The sequence below is a fragment of the Trichomonas vaginalis genome, chromosome IV (assembly GCF_026262505.1).
Source record: "Trichomonas vaginalis G3 chromosome IV, whole genome shotgun sequence".
NCBI lineage: Eukaryota > Parabasalia > Trichomonadida > Trichomonadidae > Trichomonas > Trichomonas vaginalis.
This window is the reverse complement of record NC_067206.1, coordinates 21,537,840-21,553,093: the sequence shown is the minus strand read 5'-3', so window position 1 is coordinate 21,553,093 and position 15,254 is coordinate 21,537,840. Positions and strand designations below refer to the sequence as shown.

Genomic DNA, 15,254 nt, shown 5'->3' with positions numbered 1-15,254 from the left:
TTGAAGTCGCAAACGGCGGGGACTTTGTCTCATACATTAAATGAAAAACAGAAGGAAGCATTTAAAGAACTTCTAGATGAGGAATTCAATAAAGTGAATATCATAGGTTTTAATTCGGGAAAGTTTGATTTAAATTTAATTCTTCGTGATTTAAAACTGCAAAATGGAAAATAAAATCAATGCTGGGTTCATCTTCACAATTTAAGCAAATCATTGTAAAGAAAACAAACATTCCATATGAATTGAGATTTATTGACATCAGAAATTATATAGCGGGTGGGACATTAGACCAATTCACTCAAGATTTCGGAAACAATAAATCACGTGTTAAATCCTTTTTCCCTTATCAATTCATCACATGGGAAAATTACGAAGAAGAATTATATAAAGAGGAACCATTCACGAAAGATTCATTTTATTCAGCATTAACACAAGAAACAATATCCGATTCAGATTATCAAATATATCTCAATGATGCTAAAAATTTTGAGAATAGATTAGAATATTTTATTCATTATTGCAATAAAGACGTTGAAATTATGATTGACCCAATTGATAAAATTATTGAAGAAACATTTGTTTATAAAATTGACATGCTTCATAATCTTTCTTTATCATCGAATGCATCAATGATTCGTTACGCTTTAGCATATAAAGACTTTAATCCTAATGAAAAATATCCTGAGGAAGAGATAGAATCAAGTTTTGAATTAACGAAAAAGTATTGGAAATATAAAATTGAATCATATAAGAAACAAGATGAAAAAGCAGAAAGGGATACTAAAAATAATGTTTCAATGGATGATTTTCAATACTATCACGATTTAATCCTTTCATCTAAATGCAAAATGTGTGGTAAAGCGTTTACATATGCAAATAAACCAACATTGGATAGAATAGATAATGAAAAACCACATACCAAAGAAAATTGTCAGTTAATGTGTTGTTATTGCAATGTCGTAAAATCAAATAAAGATGAAGATGTTCAACGTTTAAGAATCAATTTAAGAAATTATGCATTAAAAAATAATTTACCAATGACTTTAGATTCAGTTGAAGCTTATCACATTCTCCGTAATGGAATTACTGGTGGTTTATCAAATGTTCAACATAGAGTAAATCTTAAAGGAATCACGCACATTAATAAACTTGCATATAATCCAGAAACTAAAACTGTATCAAATGAGGTCACCACCAACATTATGACTCATTTCGTTGGTGTTGATTTTAATTCATTATATCCTTCATCATTTTCATCTAATCCTCATGATTTCATTCAATATACTGACCATAAAATGTATATGCCGGGAAGATTGAATGGTGTTATCATTTGTGATACAGCAACAAAGAAAGCAAAAGCACTGGGAATAATTAAGAAGAAAAATACTTTATTCGTGGCTGAAGTTAAGGGTCACATTGATGAAAAATACATTAATGATTACATAAACTTTTTACCGATAATAAGAAACTTAGATATTATCACAGATGAAAAAACAATTGGCAGTTTTATGTATAATTACATGAAATCAAACAATCTACCAGTTGACCAGAAACAGAGGAAATTAACTCAGTTAGCATCAACATACAACCAATATCAACCATTTTCTTCTTATTATCTTTGGTATCTAATCGACAGATTTCATTTTATCATCGATGATATTCAATCAATTTTAACATTTACGAAAAACACTTGTTTTAATGAATTTGCGAACAAATTTATGAACGAAAGACAAAAGGCTGAATTAGAAGGAAATAAAGGAAAAAGTTTATTTTGCAAGATTTCACTTAATGGATCATATGGTTACGATGCAATGAATACACAAAATTACACAAAGACTAAAATAATGAATGCACAGAAGGCACGCGTTGCATGTATGTCAAATAAGTTTAAAAACATAAGAGAAATAGGAGAGGATACATATCAAGTGATGCTTAAAGATAGATTTTATAGATGTGATACATGTTTACAAGAGGCATTCTTCACTTTAGATAACGCAAAATACTGGTATTTAGTTTTCATTTATGATTTTATGTATAAATGCATGGATGTTAATCGTTTTCATAGTTAGTATACAAGTCTTGGGTATGGTGGCACTGCGTTCAACCTTACCCAATACTTGTGAATTTGACACTTTACAAAACCGTTAACGTATATTTTACAACATGAACACAAAAACTAACTTAACCTTAAATATTTACAAAGCCGCCAACAATTTCACCTCACTATCGTTCTCACTAACAACTTCACTAATGTTCTCATAAATTTTCCTCAATATCTTCATCATCAGTGTTAACCCTATTGTAGTCATACTTGAAGCCATAAACTTTCTCTAACTTCTTAACGTACAATTTACATAACTTACCTTCGTCATCATAAGTTTTTATAAAACTACCATGACAATCTTTATAAACAGTCAGTGTATAGTCAACTGGTCTCGGATGTATTTGAAAGAACATGTTATGCTCAGGAAGGAAGAATAAATGTTTAAATGTATGTTTGTTATATGTTTTGATTTGTATGAGTTGCTTTTGTTCTGTCATTTACATAAAAATAAAATAAAAATAATTTAAAAAAAATAAACTTAAAAATAAATGATATCACCACCCTCACGCGTATGAAAACATAGCACAAAAATAAATTTAGGGTAGATGGGTATATCTAACCCGATTTCTAACCTCATTTCTACCCTGTTGAATTCATTGCTTTATTCCTCACTGTCGTCTGCTTTCTCCAACTCTTCTAACTTCTTCTTAAGTTCAGCAATGTTGTCCTCATGAAGTTTAATCTTTCTCAAAATTCCTTCTTTATCTAATGGTTGCTTTATCTTTCTAAACTGAACTCTACCATCCTTCATAGTATGAATGTAAAAACCTTCTGGAATAGTTCCTGATTTAATGTATTCTACCAAAAACTTTTGTTTCATTGCTTCAGTGACTTTAGTCGTCATTTCAATAAAATAAAAATTTTAATATTAAATAAAAATAACGTTATTTTTTTCAGTAAGGAAACGCAGGAGTTTTACGATTTATTTGTGGTGTAGGTTCTGGTTTAAATGTTGGAGTCGGTTTTGGAGTTGACTTTTGAACAGGAGTTTGTAATTCCATAGGTTCAGGAGTCATTGAAGGTGTTGTTTGTGAAGGCGTTGGTTTTGGCGATGGTGTCGGAGTTTGTTTAACTTCAGCTACTTCAGTATTATTTACAACATTTGCTTTATTTCTTTTCAACATCATTACTGCTCCTGCTGTAGCTAGCAAACCTAGTGGGAGACCATATTTTATATAAGGACTTGACCAAATGCTATTTTTGACAGGAGCTGGTGGAACACCTAACCTTGGTGAGACTGCTCTTTGCCATTGTGCAGCTCGTAAGAAATATTCAATAGGTGCTCCATAATCGTTTGGTAAAGTTTGTTTCATAGACGGTGAAGGTTCACGAGAGCTTGATGAAGAACTCATTTATAAGCTTTAAAAATAAACGTTCATCCTTTATTCCTCACTGTCGTCAGTTGCTAAGTTATAGTCGTCAAGTCTTATTATTGGTATGCCTGACTGTCTTACTTGTATTGCAAAGCAACAATCCCTCATAAATCCAATAAGTGGCTTTGGTACATTTTCAGTTGCTAGTTCAATAGGTCCTTTAACAGACAATTTGTATGTTATTGGAGCAGTAGATGTTTGACCTTGCTGGAAGCAAAAGTCCACTTCTGTTGGAAAACCACATAAGAAATGTGTGTTGTCATAGCTATCCCATTTATGTTCCACACTACCATCATCCACCAATGACCTCATAACATCTTCATTAAATCCAATCATATCATTGTTTGTATTGCAAGCGTTCGCAACCATTTCATAAAATACAGGTCCATATGATTTTTCAGGTTCTGCAGGCATATTTCCATAAGCTCCCATGGAAAGCTGAAGATATTTAAACTTAGGGTTCTCAAAATTAACATAATAGTTGTCTTTCTTTCTAAATAGTGCCCAAATACTTTTAAACATTAATAGGCGTATAAGCTGCTGTAAATGTTGCACTTGAACTATCTCTGTATTCTTTGAGAATGAACCGTCCATAGGAATCCAATCCATAACTTTAACAGGAAAACATAAAGCCTCGTTTGTATAATGTTCTACAAGTTCTGTATAAATGTTAGGGTCTAAAGAGAATGACTTTGGATGAATGAAACATTCATTAAAATCCATCTTTGTTCGAAATAGTTGCTGGGTTACAGTTGTAATAGTAACTGTTCCACTAGCTTCTATTGCCTTCGTTATCATAGTGAATGGTTCATTCCATGGAACAAATTTATTTGTCGGTGGATTTGAATCTGAAGCAAATGCAACTTTAAGAGTTGGATTGAAAGCAATGATATCATTTACAGATATAGATGTGCATTGTAATGCGTCGCTACTGAACTTTACTTTAAGCTGAATGTTACCAGCAAATGCAGGAATAAATCTTATAGCTTCTAATGGTAAAAACTTTCTAACAGGAATTCTTAAACGAAGCTTAAAATCAAATGATTTTCCTGCTGTAATTGGACCACTAACAATTTGTCCTGTTCTGCATGTTCCCGAATGACTCCATACATCTTCATGTCGAGTCTTTGAGAAAACATCTACTTTCTTTATTTGTTCGGTAGTTTGTGAGTTTGAAGTTATATATGCTTCTTCTCTTGCGTTGTCTTGAGAATATACGATACGACCATTTGCAAGGATTTGATATCCAGCAACTGCATAGAAAGCGTCATCGAAACCAATCCAAAATCCTGGTGGTTTGTTTTATTGGAACCTGAACCAATTTCTTTATCTACAATAAATTGACCTTCCATTTTATACGTAATGAATGTATTGTAAAGGTCCAACATATTTTCACCAGGAGGTGAGAGATTGAATGTTACCCATGTGTTTATCTTTAGCAGTTCCAGGTTGTGATGGAATCTTTGCGTCAGAATATTTTCTATTAGTGTCACAATTTGAACTGCATTGTCTATGATATCGAAATATGAGCGAATCTGATGAATATGCTCTGCTGGAGTAAATTCGTTTAACTGTTCGTTCTGCATGTCTTTGATTCGGATAAAATATCTATTTACTTCATTATTCTCACTCTTCTTCTTGGCATTCGTGGTGGAAGTTGTTTCTTGACATTTTCAATGAATTGTACATTCTCTTTTGTCTCAACTTCTTTCACTGGCGGGTCAGGATTCTTTGACTCGGTTTGTTTTTCAATGAAATTCACGAACTTTGCAATAAGCTCTTGGTTCGTTATTGAAAGTACATCTGGCTTCTTTTCTTCTGGTTCTATTGACTTTTCAGTTTGAATAGAAGGCTTAACATGGGCTTCGCCCTCGGTGCCATGCACCTTAATACTGTCGCTTTCTGCATTCGCTAATGGAACCTTTCTTTTTCTTACGTATATTTTACCATCTTTACTCTGACTTACGTAATAGAAAGGATGTTGTATTCCTCTTGCGTCATTTAATATAATAGACTCTCGCTCTGATTTTGACAAGCTCATTTTACATCGGTTAAAGTTTTAATTTTGTTTTTTTATCTGCAGTCAAATGACTCAGACAAGCCCTACGGACAAGACCCAAGGGGTCATAGATTTTGAAGCATTGAAGAAAGAAATTCGCGAGCAAATTTTATCCGAACTGAAGGAACAAAAACAAGAACAAAAGCCAGAGAGACCAAAGAGAAAACTTAGTGAAAAACAACTTGCTGCATTAGCTGCTGGAAGACAAAAGAACCCAAGACTACTGGCGAAAAAAAGCTAGAGAAGAAGCTGAAGCAAAAGCTAAAGAAGCTGAAGTGAAGAAAGAGTAAATGGTTTATTTTTATTGGAACTAAAATGTATAGACAAATACCTTTATCTGTTGCGTTCAGTAGTGAAAACCCTGACGTCAAAATAAAGGGGAACAGAGTAACGTTTAAGTTTCCAACAGACTGGATTGTGAACATAAATGAAGAAAAATATATTGGCATAACAAATATGTATATAACACGTGCATTTAGGAAAGTTGACTTTATACTTCAAGTCGAGATAGAAAATGACGAACAGTCTTTAAGCGCCCAAAACATTCACATATACAAATACTTTAAAGACGATACAACATTGTTGCAATGTATGATTTCATTTAATGAAATGTTCGAGAAAAAGTTTAACATTGAAGTACAAACTTTACAGCCTTTACGTGAGTTTCTTGCACAACTGAAAGAAGAAGGTAGTCAGCCACAACTTCTAGACTTTCATTATGAATTTAATGAAAATGAAGATGGAACACATGACTGTCAGTTTGTTATATATTCACCATTCAATGAAGTCGCTAAAGAGAAAGAAAATCCATTACGTATAAGATTTCAAATCTCTGAACCAAGTGATGATTTCAAGAATGTTTTCAATTATGATGCAATGCTTCCGAGGAAAAATGAATTTTCAAAGATTGTAACACCTGGCATTTGGGATAGAAAGCAAGCTATTCTTTTTCTCTAATATAGCCAAAGGCGTTGAAAATGAGTTCATTGGTCATACAAGAACTTCACCACTTCCTAACCCTAAATACTATAAATTAACTGGCTTCAATCGTGAGTTTTGGATAGATATGTTCTCCACTCATGACCATAACTGCCCAGTGTTCTTACCTCCAGACCATAAGGACTGTCTCTACATTGAAGCACAACTCTTAAACTCTACCATCGCAGTATTGTAAATGACCACATGGGCTTCGCCCTTGCCGCTAGCGGCTTATTTTTATCATGAATGGTCTCACTGCTGACAAAAATAAATGACCTCAGAACTTCAACTTACGAATAAAGCTTGTTTTAGTCGTTATTGAGAAGTTAAACTTTTCAGCAAAGCAAGGACTAGAAGACTTACATAAGTCAAATCCAATCTCTTGACCATCATGAAGTGCTTTATATAACTGCATAACACTGAACTCAGAGTCTTTGTCAAATTTTCCTTGCGGAACCATTAAACCTTTATCTTCATCATAGAAACACTGAACAGAGTCAGGAAACATTTCATTAGCGGTTAGAGCAATAACATCTTGCTTCACGCCTTTCATTCTGCAGTGAAATGCAACTTCATTTAAATCGTTAGTGAGTAAGTCTATGTAGGTCTTCTTTCCACAGAAAATACTTTTATAAGCTAAACTTTGTTTATCTTTTATGATTTCTGCAAAGTCGCTATGAAATTGACCTAATGTTTTACCAATAAGTTCTCTACCGTATCTCTTCTTAAATTCATGAGCTAAACGTGGTATGTCTTCATTGTAAATGTGCATCGAATCTGTATCCTGCTAAAATGCTTTTAATCCTAAGTCTTCAATCGTGCAAAACACTTCATTCATAATACGTTTTGACATTGATAGAATATTTACACCAAGTGGGCAAAAGTTAAAGTGTCTGCAAATGCTTTTCGTTAGCTTGAAAATAGTTTTATCTGAACCATCCAAACCTTCGAACTTCACTATATGGTTGTAATTTCTTATAGCATATCTTATAGCATCTTTGTCATCTACTATGGTTATTTTTGACTCAATAGGAGATAAAATGGTTTTGCCATAAATGCTGTTCAGAATGAGTTTTATAATTTCTTGTAATGGGTTTTCTTCTTTCTTATACTTTAACCTTAACTCAAACAATTTCTTAACTTCATCTCTTATTCTCAAATCTCTGTTTCCATCGTAATAGTATCCTTGCAACACTTCACATTTGACACCTTGATATTTTATAAGGTCCTGTAATGTTATATGGTCAACATACATGAGACAGCAAGTGTTTGAACTTCTGGGAACGTTAAGTTCTGGATTTAGTTCAGGGTCACAAACTATTAAAGGAAAGTGTCTATGTATTCCAATCTCTGTTATCTTAATGAGAACAAAGAAGCCAGACATAAACTTTTCACCAATGGGTTCCTTTTGGTCATCATCGAATAAATGTCTCATGAGATACTCTGTGCTTAACATCTCATCCTTCAATACTTTTGGAATTCCTTCTAAAGTATAAAGTCTTGCTATAGCTGATGGATATAATGAAACAGCGTCGAAGTCAGCAATGAGTTTCTTTTTGCTCTTTTGTTTAATGTTATCTGACAACATACATCTTCCACCTTGAATGCATCTCGAAATAAATTCTCTTGGTTTATTTGAGAGGTCATAAAGATTTCCATTCGGGAAGTACACTCTGTTCTCAAACAATTTGTTAGCAATAGAACAAATACTAACGTAGTCATAAACGTTTAAATCAAACTCTTTCAATAAGTCATTGCGGAACTTTACAAAACCTTCTCTTAAAATTCTTACATCTTGTTTGCAGTAAAACGTGCTATATTTTTCTAAGTCGAAGTGGTTCTCATCTATTCTGCAACCTTTAATGGAATCTATGTTCTTCATAAATGTATCTGCATCCTTGACAAACTTACATGCTTCAGAAATGACACCAGTTCTGTTGTCATTTGCTAACAAAACACTGCTGTAGTAGTTATATGGAAATACTTCTTTCGGTCCTGTTTGTAAGTTAAACATAGCAGGAAATAGTTTAAGCTTCTTATTTATAACACTGTAAGAGTCTTTTATAATAATTACCCGTCCTTTATATAAACCAGTTATTTGCATTGTTCGTGAACCTTTAATGATGGGAGTTCCTTTCACTTCTGTCATGTGTCTTAAGATGAAGTTTATATCATAGCTGAGGTTATGGAAATATATTAAACTCTTGTCAGGAAGTCGTTCCAAAAATTCTGTTGCACAATTCTGACCCCAAATGCTTTCACTCACTGAACCATCTTCACTGTCATAACAGATGTTAAAAGCTTTATGAAAGCCATCGGTACTACACTCAAAGTCAGCAAAGAAAACGTGCTCAGGAATGAACTTGCACTTATTTTTATTTACTTCTTTTGACTCGGCTTTCTTCTTCAGTTGTACACAATACTTTGGAGCATATGTCAAATCTTTAAATGGTGCAAGGTTCTGTTTATATAAGTCAGTCGTATATGTGAAAAGTTCTCCATAAGAAATAGGTTCGAAATATTTGCACTCCCACAATGTTTTCATAACATCCCATAGCGGTGTAGTTCTATCATAACGAACTACATATTTGTTCTCTCTCTTTGTATATATTTTCATCTGTTTCTCAATGTTCATTCCACCACACTCCTTCAAGATTTCTATATAGTTGCGAATGAAATATGTTGTCATTGGAAGTCTTTCATTTAGCATGTAGTGGTCTTCAACAAGAAGTAAGTCAATAGTTCGAACAGTTTTACATTCTTTTGGTATGTATCTCTTTATTTCATTATATCTTGAGTCATTGAAGTAACCAATGGTAACATTAAATGCTATACCTGTTGCGTCAGAAATTTCTTGTACTTTACTTTGAGGAAAGTCTCTAACACGAATGACTTCTCTCATGTGGTCAATAGTTTCTTCATTTACTCCAGCCTGAATGCAAGCATAAACGAAACAATTGTCTTCTGTCATAAGTGTTGCAGTTCTTTTGTTCAGTTCATTGAAGATTTGGTAGCGTTCAAGATTTATAGGTAATGTGCAAAGATACTTCCAGAACTGACCGCTTCTCTTCTTATAAAACTTCTTTTCACCATTATCTTTCCAAAAGATTTCTATAAGTGCTGGGTTTCCTGTTTGCTTAAGAGCTTCCAAAATGGCTTTCTGGTCATTTGTCAGTGTGCTTTCATCTCTATATGGTCTCTTTTTTGGTTTGCCTTTCTTTACATCTGACATCGTTAAGCCTTCATATTCTGTTAAATCATACATCTTTATTTCAGTAAGATTCTTTATGTTTGTCAAGAAGAAGTCATAGTGCATTTCAACAATACCTGCAGCATTTGCTTCTATCTCTGATATAAAGTTCTCCTTCAAGAGCTGATGTAGTAATGTTCCAATATTATTGAGGTTTAACGTAGAACATTCATACTTTCCACCAAGTTTATAACATACCATCCATCTCTGTTGTGAGTTTATTTTAATTTTCTCTAAGAGTCTCATGAAAACCTTACCGAAATGTTTGTGTAAGTAGTCTCTGTTTGGTTCATCTAAAGCTTCGATGTTAAAGTCAATGAGTCTATTGCCTGACTTCACATTTCTCTTCCTATTCTCTTCATCTTTCTTTAACCATCTCTCACCTTCTTTTGGTTTGTCGTCAATGGAACGAATGACATCGTTAGCTTTGCGAACTTGTTCTATAGCACTTTTAAACATCTCTCTTCTCTGTTGTTTCAGTGTGTCGTCTCTTCTTCTTGTTTCACCAACGTTTGCATTTGTTATGTCAAACATTTCTCTTCTTACTTCATGAGGTATTGAACGTCTATGATATAAGTCAATAGCAACGTCATTTAAAGGAAAAGTTCTTGCATGGACTTCGTCCTCGCCGCGTTGCGGCTTTATGAACTCATGAATTCTATCATAACTTATTGCACCATTATAGTCATTGAGGATGTCAGCGAGTGCTTTTTTGTTTGTCGCGTAATGTTTTGCAACATCTATGTTAGCTTCTGTAAGAAATAAAGAATCTTACTGAAATAAAGATGTATGATTTAACAGAATATGAAGGCTTAACGATGTCAGATGTAAAGAAAGGCAAACCAAAAAAGAGACCATATAGAGATGAAAGCACACTGACAAATGACCAGAAAGCCATTTTGGAAGCTCTTAAGCAAACAGGAAACCCAGCACTTATAGAAATCTTTTGGAAAGATAATGGTGAAAAGAAGTTTTATAAGAAGAGAAGCGGTCAGTTCTGGAAGTATCTTTGCACATTACCTATAAATCTTGAACGCTACCAAATCTTCAATGAACTGAACAAAAGAACTGCAACACTTATGACAGAAGACAATTGTTTCGTTTATGCTTGCATTCAGGCTGGAGTAAATGAAGAAACTATTGACCACATGAGAGAAGTCATTCGTGTTAGAGACTTTCCTCAAAGTAAAGTACAAGAAATTTCTGACGCAACAGGTATAGCATTTAATGTTACCATTGGTTACTTCAATGACTCAAGATATAATGAAATAAAGAGATACATACCAAAAGAATGTAAAACTGTTCGAACTATTGACTTACTTCTTGTTGAAGACCACTACATGCTAAATGAAAGACTTCCAATGACAACATATTTCATTCGCAACTATATAGAAATCTTGAAGGAGTGTGGTGGAATGAACATTGAGAAACAGATGAAAATATATACAAAGAGAGAGAACAAATATGTAGTTCGTTATGATAGAACTACACCGCTATGGGATGTTATGAAAACATTGTGGAGTGCAAATATTTCGAACCTATTTCTTATGGAGAACTTTTCACATATACGACTGACTTATATAAACAGAACCTTGCACCATTTAAAGATTTGACATATGCTCCAAAGTATTGTGTACAACTGAAGAAGAAAGCCGAGTCAAAAGAAGTAAATAAAAATAAGTGCAAGTTCATTCCTGAGCACGTTTTTTTTGCTGACTTTGAGTGTAGTACCGATGGCTTTCATAAAGCTTTTAACATCTGTTATGACAGTGAAGATGGTTCAGTGAGTGAAAGCATTTGGGGTCAGAATTGTGCAACAGAATTTTTGGAACGACTTCCTGACAAGAGTTTAATATATTTCCATAACCTCAGCTATGATATAAACTTCATCTTAAGACACATGACAGAAGTGAAAGGAACTCCCATCATTAAAGGTTCACGAACAATGCAAATAACTGGTTTATATAAAGGACGGGTAATTATTATAAAAGACTCTTACAGTGTTATAAATAAGAAGCTTAAACTATTTCCTGCTATGTTTAACTTACAAACAGGACCGAAAGAAGTATTTCCATATAACTACTACAGCAGTGTTTTGTTAGCAAATGACAACAGAACTGGTGTCATTTCTGAAGCATGTAAGTTTGTCAAGGATGCAGATACATTTATGAAGAACATAGATTCCATTAAAGGTTGCAGAATAGATGAGAACCACTTCGACTTAGAAAAATATAGCACGTTTTACTGCAAACAAGATGTAAGAATTTTAAGAGAAGGTTTTGTAAAGTTCCGCAATGACTTATTGAAAGAGTTTGATTTAAACGTTTATGACTACGTTAGTATTTGTTCTATTGCTAACAAATTGTTTGAGAACAGAGTGTACTTCCCGAATGGAAATCTTTATGACCTCTCAAATAAACCAAGAGAATTTATTTCGAGATGCATTCAAGGTGGAAGATGTATGTTGTCAGATAACATTAAACAAAAGAGCAAAAAGAAACTCATTGCTGACTTCGACGCTGTTTCATTATATCCATCAGCTATAGCAAGACTTTATACTTTAGAAGGAATTCCAAAAGTATTGAAGGATGAGATGTTAAGCACAGAGTATCTCATGAGACATTTATTCGATGATGACCAAAAGGAACCCATTGGTGAAAAGTTTATGTCTGGCTTCTTTGTTCTCATTAAGATAACAGAGATTGGAATACATAGACACTTTCCTTTAATAGTTTGTGACCCTGAACTAAATCCAGAACTTAACGTTCCAGAAGTTCAAACACTTGCTGTCTCATGTATGTTGACCATATAACATTACAGGACCTTATAAAATATCAAGGTGTCAAATGTGAAGTGTTGCAAGGATACTATTACGATGGAAACAGAGATTTGAGAATAAGAGATGAAGTTAAGAAATTGTTTGAGTTAAGGTTAAAGTATAAGAAAGAAGAAAACCCATTACAAGAAATTATAAAACTCATTCTGAACAGCATTTATGGCAAAAACCATTTTATCTCCTATTGAGTCAAAAATAACCATAGTAGATGACAAAGATGCTATAAGATATGCTATAAGAAATTACAACCATATAGTGAAGTTCGAAGGTTTGGATGGTTCAGATAAAACTATTTTCAAGCTAACGAAAAGCATTTGCAGACACTTTAACTTTTGCCCACTTGGTGTAAATATTCTATCAATGTCAAAACGTATTATGAATGAAGTGTTTTGCACGATTGAAGACTTAGGATTAAAAGCATTTTAGCAGGATACAGATTCGATGCACATTTACAATGAAGACATACCACGTTTAGCTCATGAATTTAAGAAGAGATACGGTAGAGAACTTATTGGTAAAACATTAGGTCAATTTCATAGCGACTTTGCAGAAATCATAAAAGATAAACAAAGTTTAGCTTATAAAAGTATTTTCTGTGGAAAGAAGACCTACATAGACTTACTCACTAACGATTTAAATGAAGTTGCATTTCACTGCAGAATGAAAGGCGTGAAGCAAGATGTTATTGCTCTAACGCTAATGAAATGTTTCCTGACTCTGTTCAGTGTTTCTATGATGAAGATAAAGGTTTAATGGTTCCGCAAGGAAAATTTGACAAAGACTCTGAGTTCAGTGTTATGCAGTTATATAAAGCACTTCATGATGGTCAAGAGATTGGATTTGACTTATGTAAGTCTTCTAGTCCTTGCTTTGCTGAAAAGTTTAACTTCTCAATAACGACTAAAACAAGCTTTATTCGTAAGTTGAAGTTCTGAGGTCATTTATTTTTGTCAGCAGTGAGACCATTCATGATAAAAATAAGCCGCTAGCGGCAAGGGCGAAGCCCATGTGGTCATTTACAATACTGCGATGGTAGAGTTTAAGAGTTGTGCTTCAATGTAGAGACAGTCCTTATGGTCTGGAGGTAAGAACACTGGGCAGTTATGGTCATGAGTGGAGAACATATCTATCCAAAACTCACGATTGAAGCCAGTTAATTTATAGTATTTAGGGTTAGGAAGTGGTGAAGTTCTTGTATGACCAATGAACTCATTTTCAACTCCCTTACTTAAGTTTGAATATAATATAGCTTGCTTTCTATCCCAAATGCCAGGTGTTACAATCTTTGAAAATTCATTTTTCCTCGGAAGCATTGCATCATAATTGAAAACATTCTTGAAATCATCACTTGGTTCAGAGATTTGAAATCTTATACGTAATGGATTTTCTTTCTCTTTAGCGACTTCATTGAATGGTGAATATATAACAAACTGACAGTCATGTGTTCCATCTTCATTTTCATTAAATTCATAATGAAAGTCTAGAAGTTGTGGCTGACTACCTTCTTCTTTCAGTTGTGCAAGAAACTCACGTAAAGGCTGTAAAGTTTGTACTTCAATGTTAAACTTTTTCTCGAACATTTCATTAAATGAAATCATACATTGCAACAATGTTGTATCGTCTTTAAAGTATTTGTATATGTGAATGTTTTGGGCGCTTAAAGACTGTTCGTCATTTTCTATCTCGACTTGAAGTATAAAGTCAACCTTTCTGAAAGCACGTGTTATATACATAGATGTTATGCCAATGTACTTCTCTTCATTTATGTTCACAATCCAGTCTGTTGGAAACTTAAACGTTACTCTGTTCCCCTTTATTTTGACGTCAGGGTTTTCACTACTGAACCCAACAGATAAAGGTATTTGTCTATACATTTAGTTCCGATAAAAATAACCCATTTACTCTTTCTTTGCTTCAGCTTCTTTAGCTTTTGCTTCAGCTTCTTCTCTAGCTTTTTTCGCCAGTAGTCTTGGGTTCTTTTGTCTTCCAGCAGCTAATGCAGCAAGTTGTTTTTCACTAAGTTTTCTCTTTGGTCTCTCTGGCTTTTGTTCTTGTTTTTGTTCCTTCAGTTCGGATAAAATTTGCTCACGAATTTCTTTCTTCAATGCTTCAAAATCTATGACCCCTTGGGTCTTGTCCGTAGGGCTTGTCTGAGTCATTTGACTGCAGATAAAAAAACAAAATTAAAACTTTAACCGATGTAAAATGAGCTTGTCAAAATCAGAGCGAGAGTCTATTATATTAAATGACGCAAGAGGAATACAACATCCTTTCTATTACGTAAGTCAGAGTAAAGATGGTAAAATATATGTAAGAAAAAGAAAGGTTCCATTAGCGAATGCAGAAAGCGACAACATTAAGGTGCATGGCACCGAGGGCGAAGCCCATGTTAAGCCTTCTATTCAAACTGAAAAGTCAATAGAACCAGAAGAAAAGAAGCCAGATGTACTTTCAATAACGAACCAAGAGCTTATTGCAAAGTTCGTGAATTTCATTGAAAAACAAACCGAGTCAAAGAATCCTGACCCGCCAGTGAAAGAAGTTGAGACAAAAGAGAATGTACAGTTCATTGAAAATGTCAAGAAACAACTTCCACCACGAATGCCAAGAAGAAGAGTGAGAATAATGAAGTAAATAGATATTTTATCCGAATC

At 33.7% G+C, this 15,254-nt stretch overlaps 13 protein-coding genes and 2 pseudogenes across 15 annotated transcripts, besides 3 other annotated features; 5 read left to right on the top strand and 10 right to left on the bottom strand.

Moving 5' to 3' along the window:
• Window positions 1–2,063: part of a mobile genetic element that runs on past the window's edge.
• Window positions 2,064–2,705: a terminal%2Cinverted (terminal inverted repeat of Maverick-1C transposon ID:TVAGG3_0141630).
• Window positions 2,064–15,254: part of a mobile genetic element that runs on past the window's edge.
• Window positions 2,706–2,948, bottom strand: TVAGG3_0141800 (uncharacterized protein; the record flags this gene model as incomplete). The annotated part of the gene is made up of 1 exon (XM_051224296.1): window positions 2,706–2,948. One exon carries the CDS (start codon window positions 2,946–2,948, stop codon window positions 2,706–2,708), a length of 243 nt encoding a protein of 80 aa, XP_051109282.1.
• TVAGG3_0141790 (repellent protein 1 family) lies at window positions 2,998–3,456 on the bottom strand (the record flags this gene model as incomplete). Its single annotated transcript, XM_051224295.1, has 1 exon — window positions 2,998–3,456. One exon carries the CDS (start codon window positions 3,454–3,456, stop codon window positions 2,998–3,000), a length of 459 nt encoding a protein of 152 aa, XP_051109281.1.
• On the bottom strand, window positions 3,487–3,813 carry TVAGG3_0141780 (uncharacterized protein; the record flags this gene model as incomplete). Its single annotated transcript, XM_051224294.1, has 1 exon — window positions 3,487–3,813. One exon carries the CDS (start codon window positions 3,811–3,813, stop codon window positions 3,487–3,489), a length of 327 nt encoding a protein of 108 aa, XP_051109280.1.
• Window positions 5,090–5,518, bottom strand: TVAGG3_0141770 (uncharacterized protein; the record flags this gene model as incomplete). Its single annotated transcript, XM_051224293.1, has 1 exon — window positions 5,090–5,518. One exon carries the CDS (start codon window positions 5,516–5,518, stop codon window positions 5,090–5,092), a length of 429 nt encoding a protein of 142 aa, XP_051109279.1.
• On the top strand, window positions 6,146–6,710 carry TVAGG3_0141760 (annotated as a pseudogene). Its single transcript has one exon. A coding segment is annotated over exon 1 (565 nt).
• Window positions 6,792–7,286, bottom strand: TVAGG3_0141750 (organellar and viral DNA polymerase type B; the record flags this gene model as incomplete). The annotated part of the gene is made up of 1 exon (XM_001297401.1): window positions 6,792–7,286. One exon carries the CDS (start codon window positions 7,284–7,286, stop codon window positions 6,792–6,794), a length of 495 nt encoding a protein of 164 aa, XP_001297402.1.
• On the bottom strand, window positions 7,302–8,102 carry TVAGG3_0141740 (organellar and viral DNA polymerase type B; the record flags this gene model as incomplete). The annotated part of the gene is made up of 1 exon (XM_001297400.1): window positions 7,302–8,102. The coding sequence occupies one exon, from the start codon at window positions 8,100–8,102 to the stop codon at window positions 7,302–7,304; it is 801 nt and encodes a 266-aa protein (XP_001297401.1).
• Window positions 8,303–9,203, bottom strand: TVAGG3_0141730 (organellar and viral DNA polymerase type B; the record flags this gene model as incomplete). Its single annotated transcript, XM_051224292.1, has 1 exon — window positions 8,303–9,203. A coding segment is annotated over one exon (901 nt), but the record flags the coding sequence as incomplete, so codon positions are not given.
• TVAGG3_0141720 (organellar and viral DNA polymerase type B) lies at window positions 9,862–10,298 on the bottom strand (the record flags this gene model as incomplete). Its single annotated transcript, XM_051224291.1, has 1 exon — window positions 9,862–10,298. A coding segment is annotated over one exon (437 nt), but the record flags the coding sequence as incomplete, so codon positions are not given.
• On the top strand, window positions 10,550–10,985 carry TVAGG3_0141710 (organellar and viral DNA polymerase type B; the record flags this gene model as incomplete). The annotated part of the gene is made up of 1 exon (XM_051224290.1): window positions 10,550–10,985. A coding segment is annotated over one exon (436 nt), but the record flags the coding sequence as incomplete, so codon positions are not given.
• Window positions 11,665–12,528, top strand: TVAGG3_0141700 (organellar and viral DNA polymerase type B; the record flags this gene model as incomplete). The annotated part of the gene is made up of 1 exon (XM_051224289.1): window positions 11,665–12,528. A coding segment is annotated over one exon (864 nt), but the record flags the coding sequence as incomplete, so codon positions are not given.
• On the top strand, window positions 13,042–13,535 carry TVAGG3_0141690 (annotated as a pseudogene). The gene has a single exon. A coding segment is annotated over exon 1 (494 nt).
• On the bottom strand, window positions 13,617–14,474 carry TVAGG3_0141680 (uncharacterized protein; the record flags this gene model as incomplete). The annotated part of the gene is made up of 1 exon (XM_001283882.2): window positions 13,617–14,474. The coding sequence occupies one exon, from the start codon at window positions 14,472–14,474 to the stop codon at window positions 13,617–13,619; it is 858 nt and encodes a 285-aa protein (XP_001283883.2).
• Window positions 14,499–14,759, bottom strand: TVAGG3_0141670 (uncharacterized protein; the record flags this gene model as incomplete). Its single annotated transcript, XM_051224288.1, has 1 exon — window positions 14,499–14,759. One exon carries the CDS (start codon window positions 14,757–14,759, stop codon window positions 14,499–14,501), a length of 261 nt encoding a protein of 86 aa, XP_051109274.1.
• TVAGG3_0141660 (uncharacterized protein) lies at window positions 14,806–15,234 on the top strand (the record flags this gene model as incomplete). The annotated part of the gene is made up of 1 exon (XM_051224287.1): window positions 14,806–15,234. One exon carries the CDS (start codon window positions 14,806–14,808, stop codon window positions 15,232–15,234), a length of 429 nt encoding a protein of 142 aa, XP_051109273.1.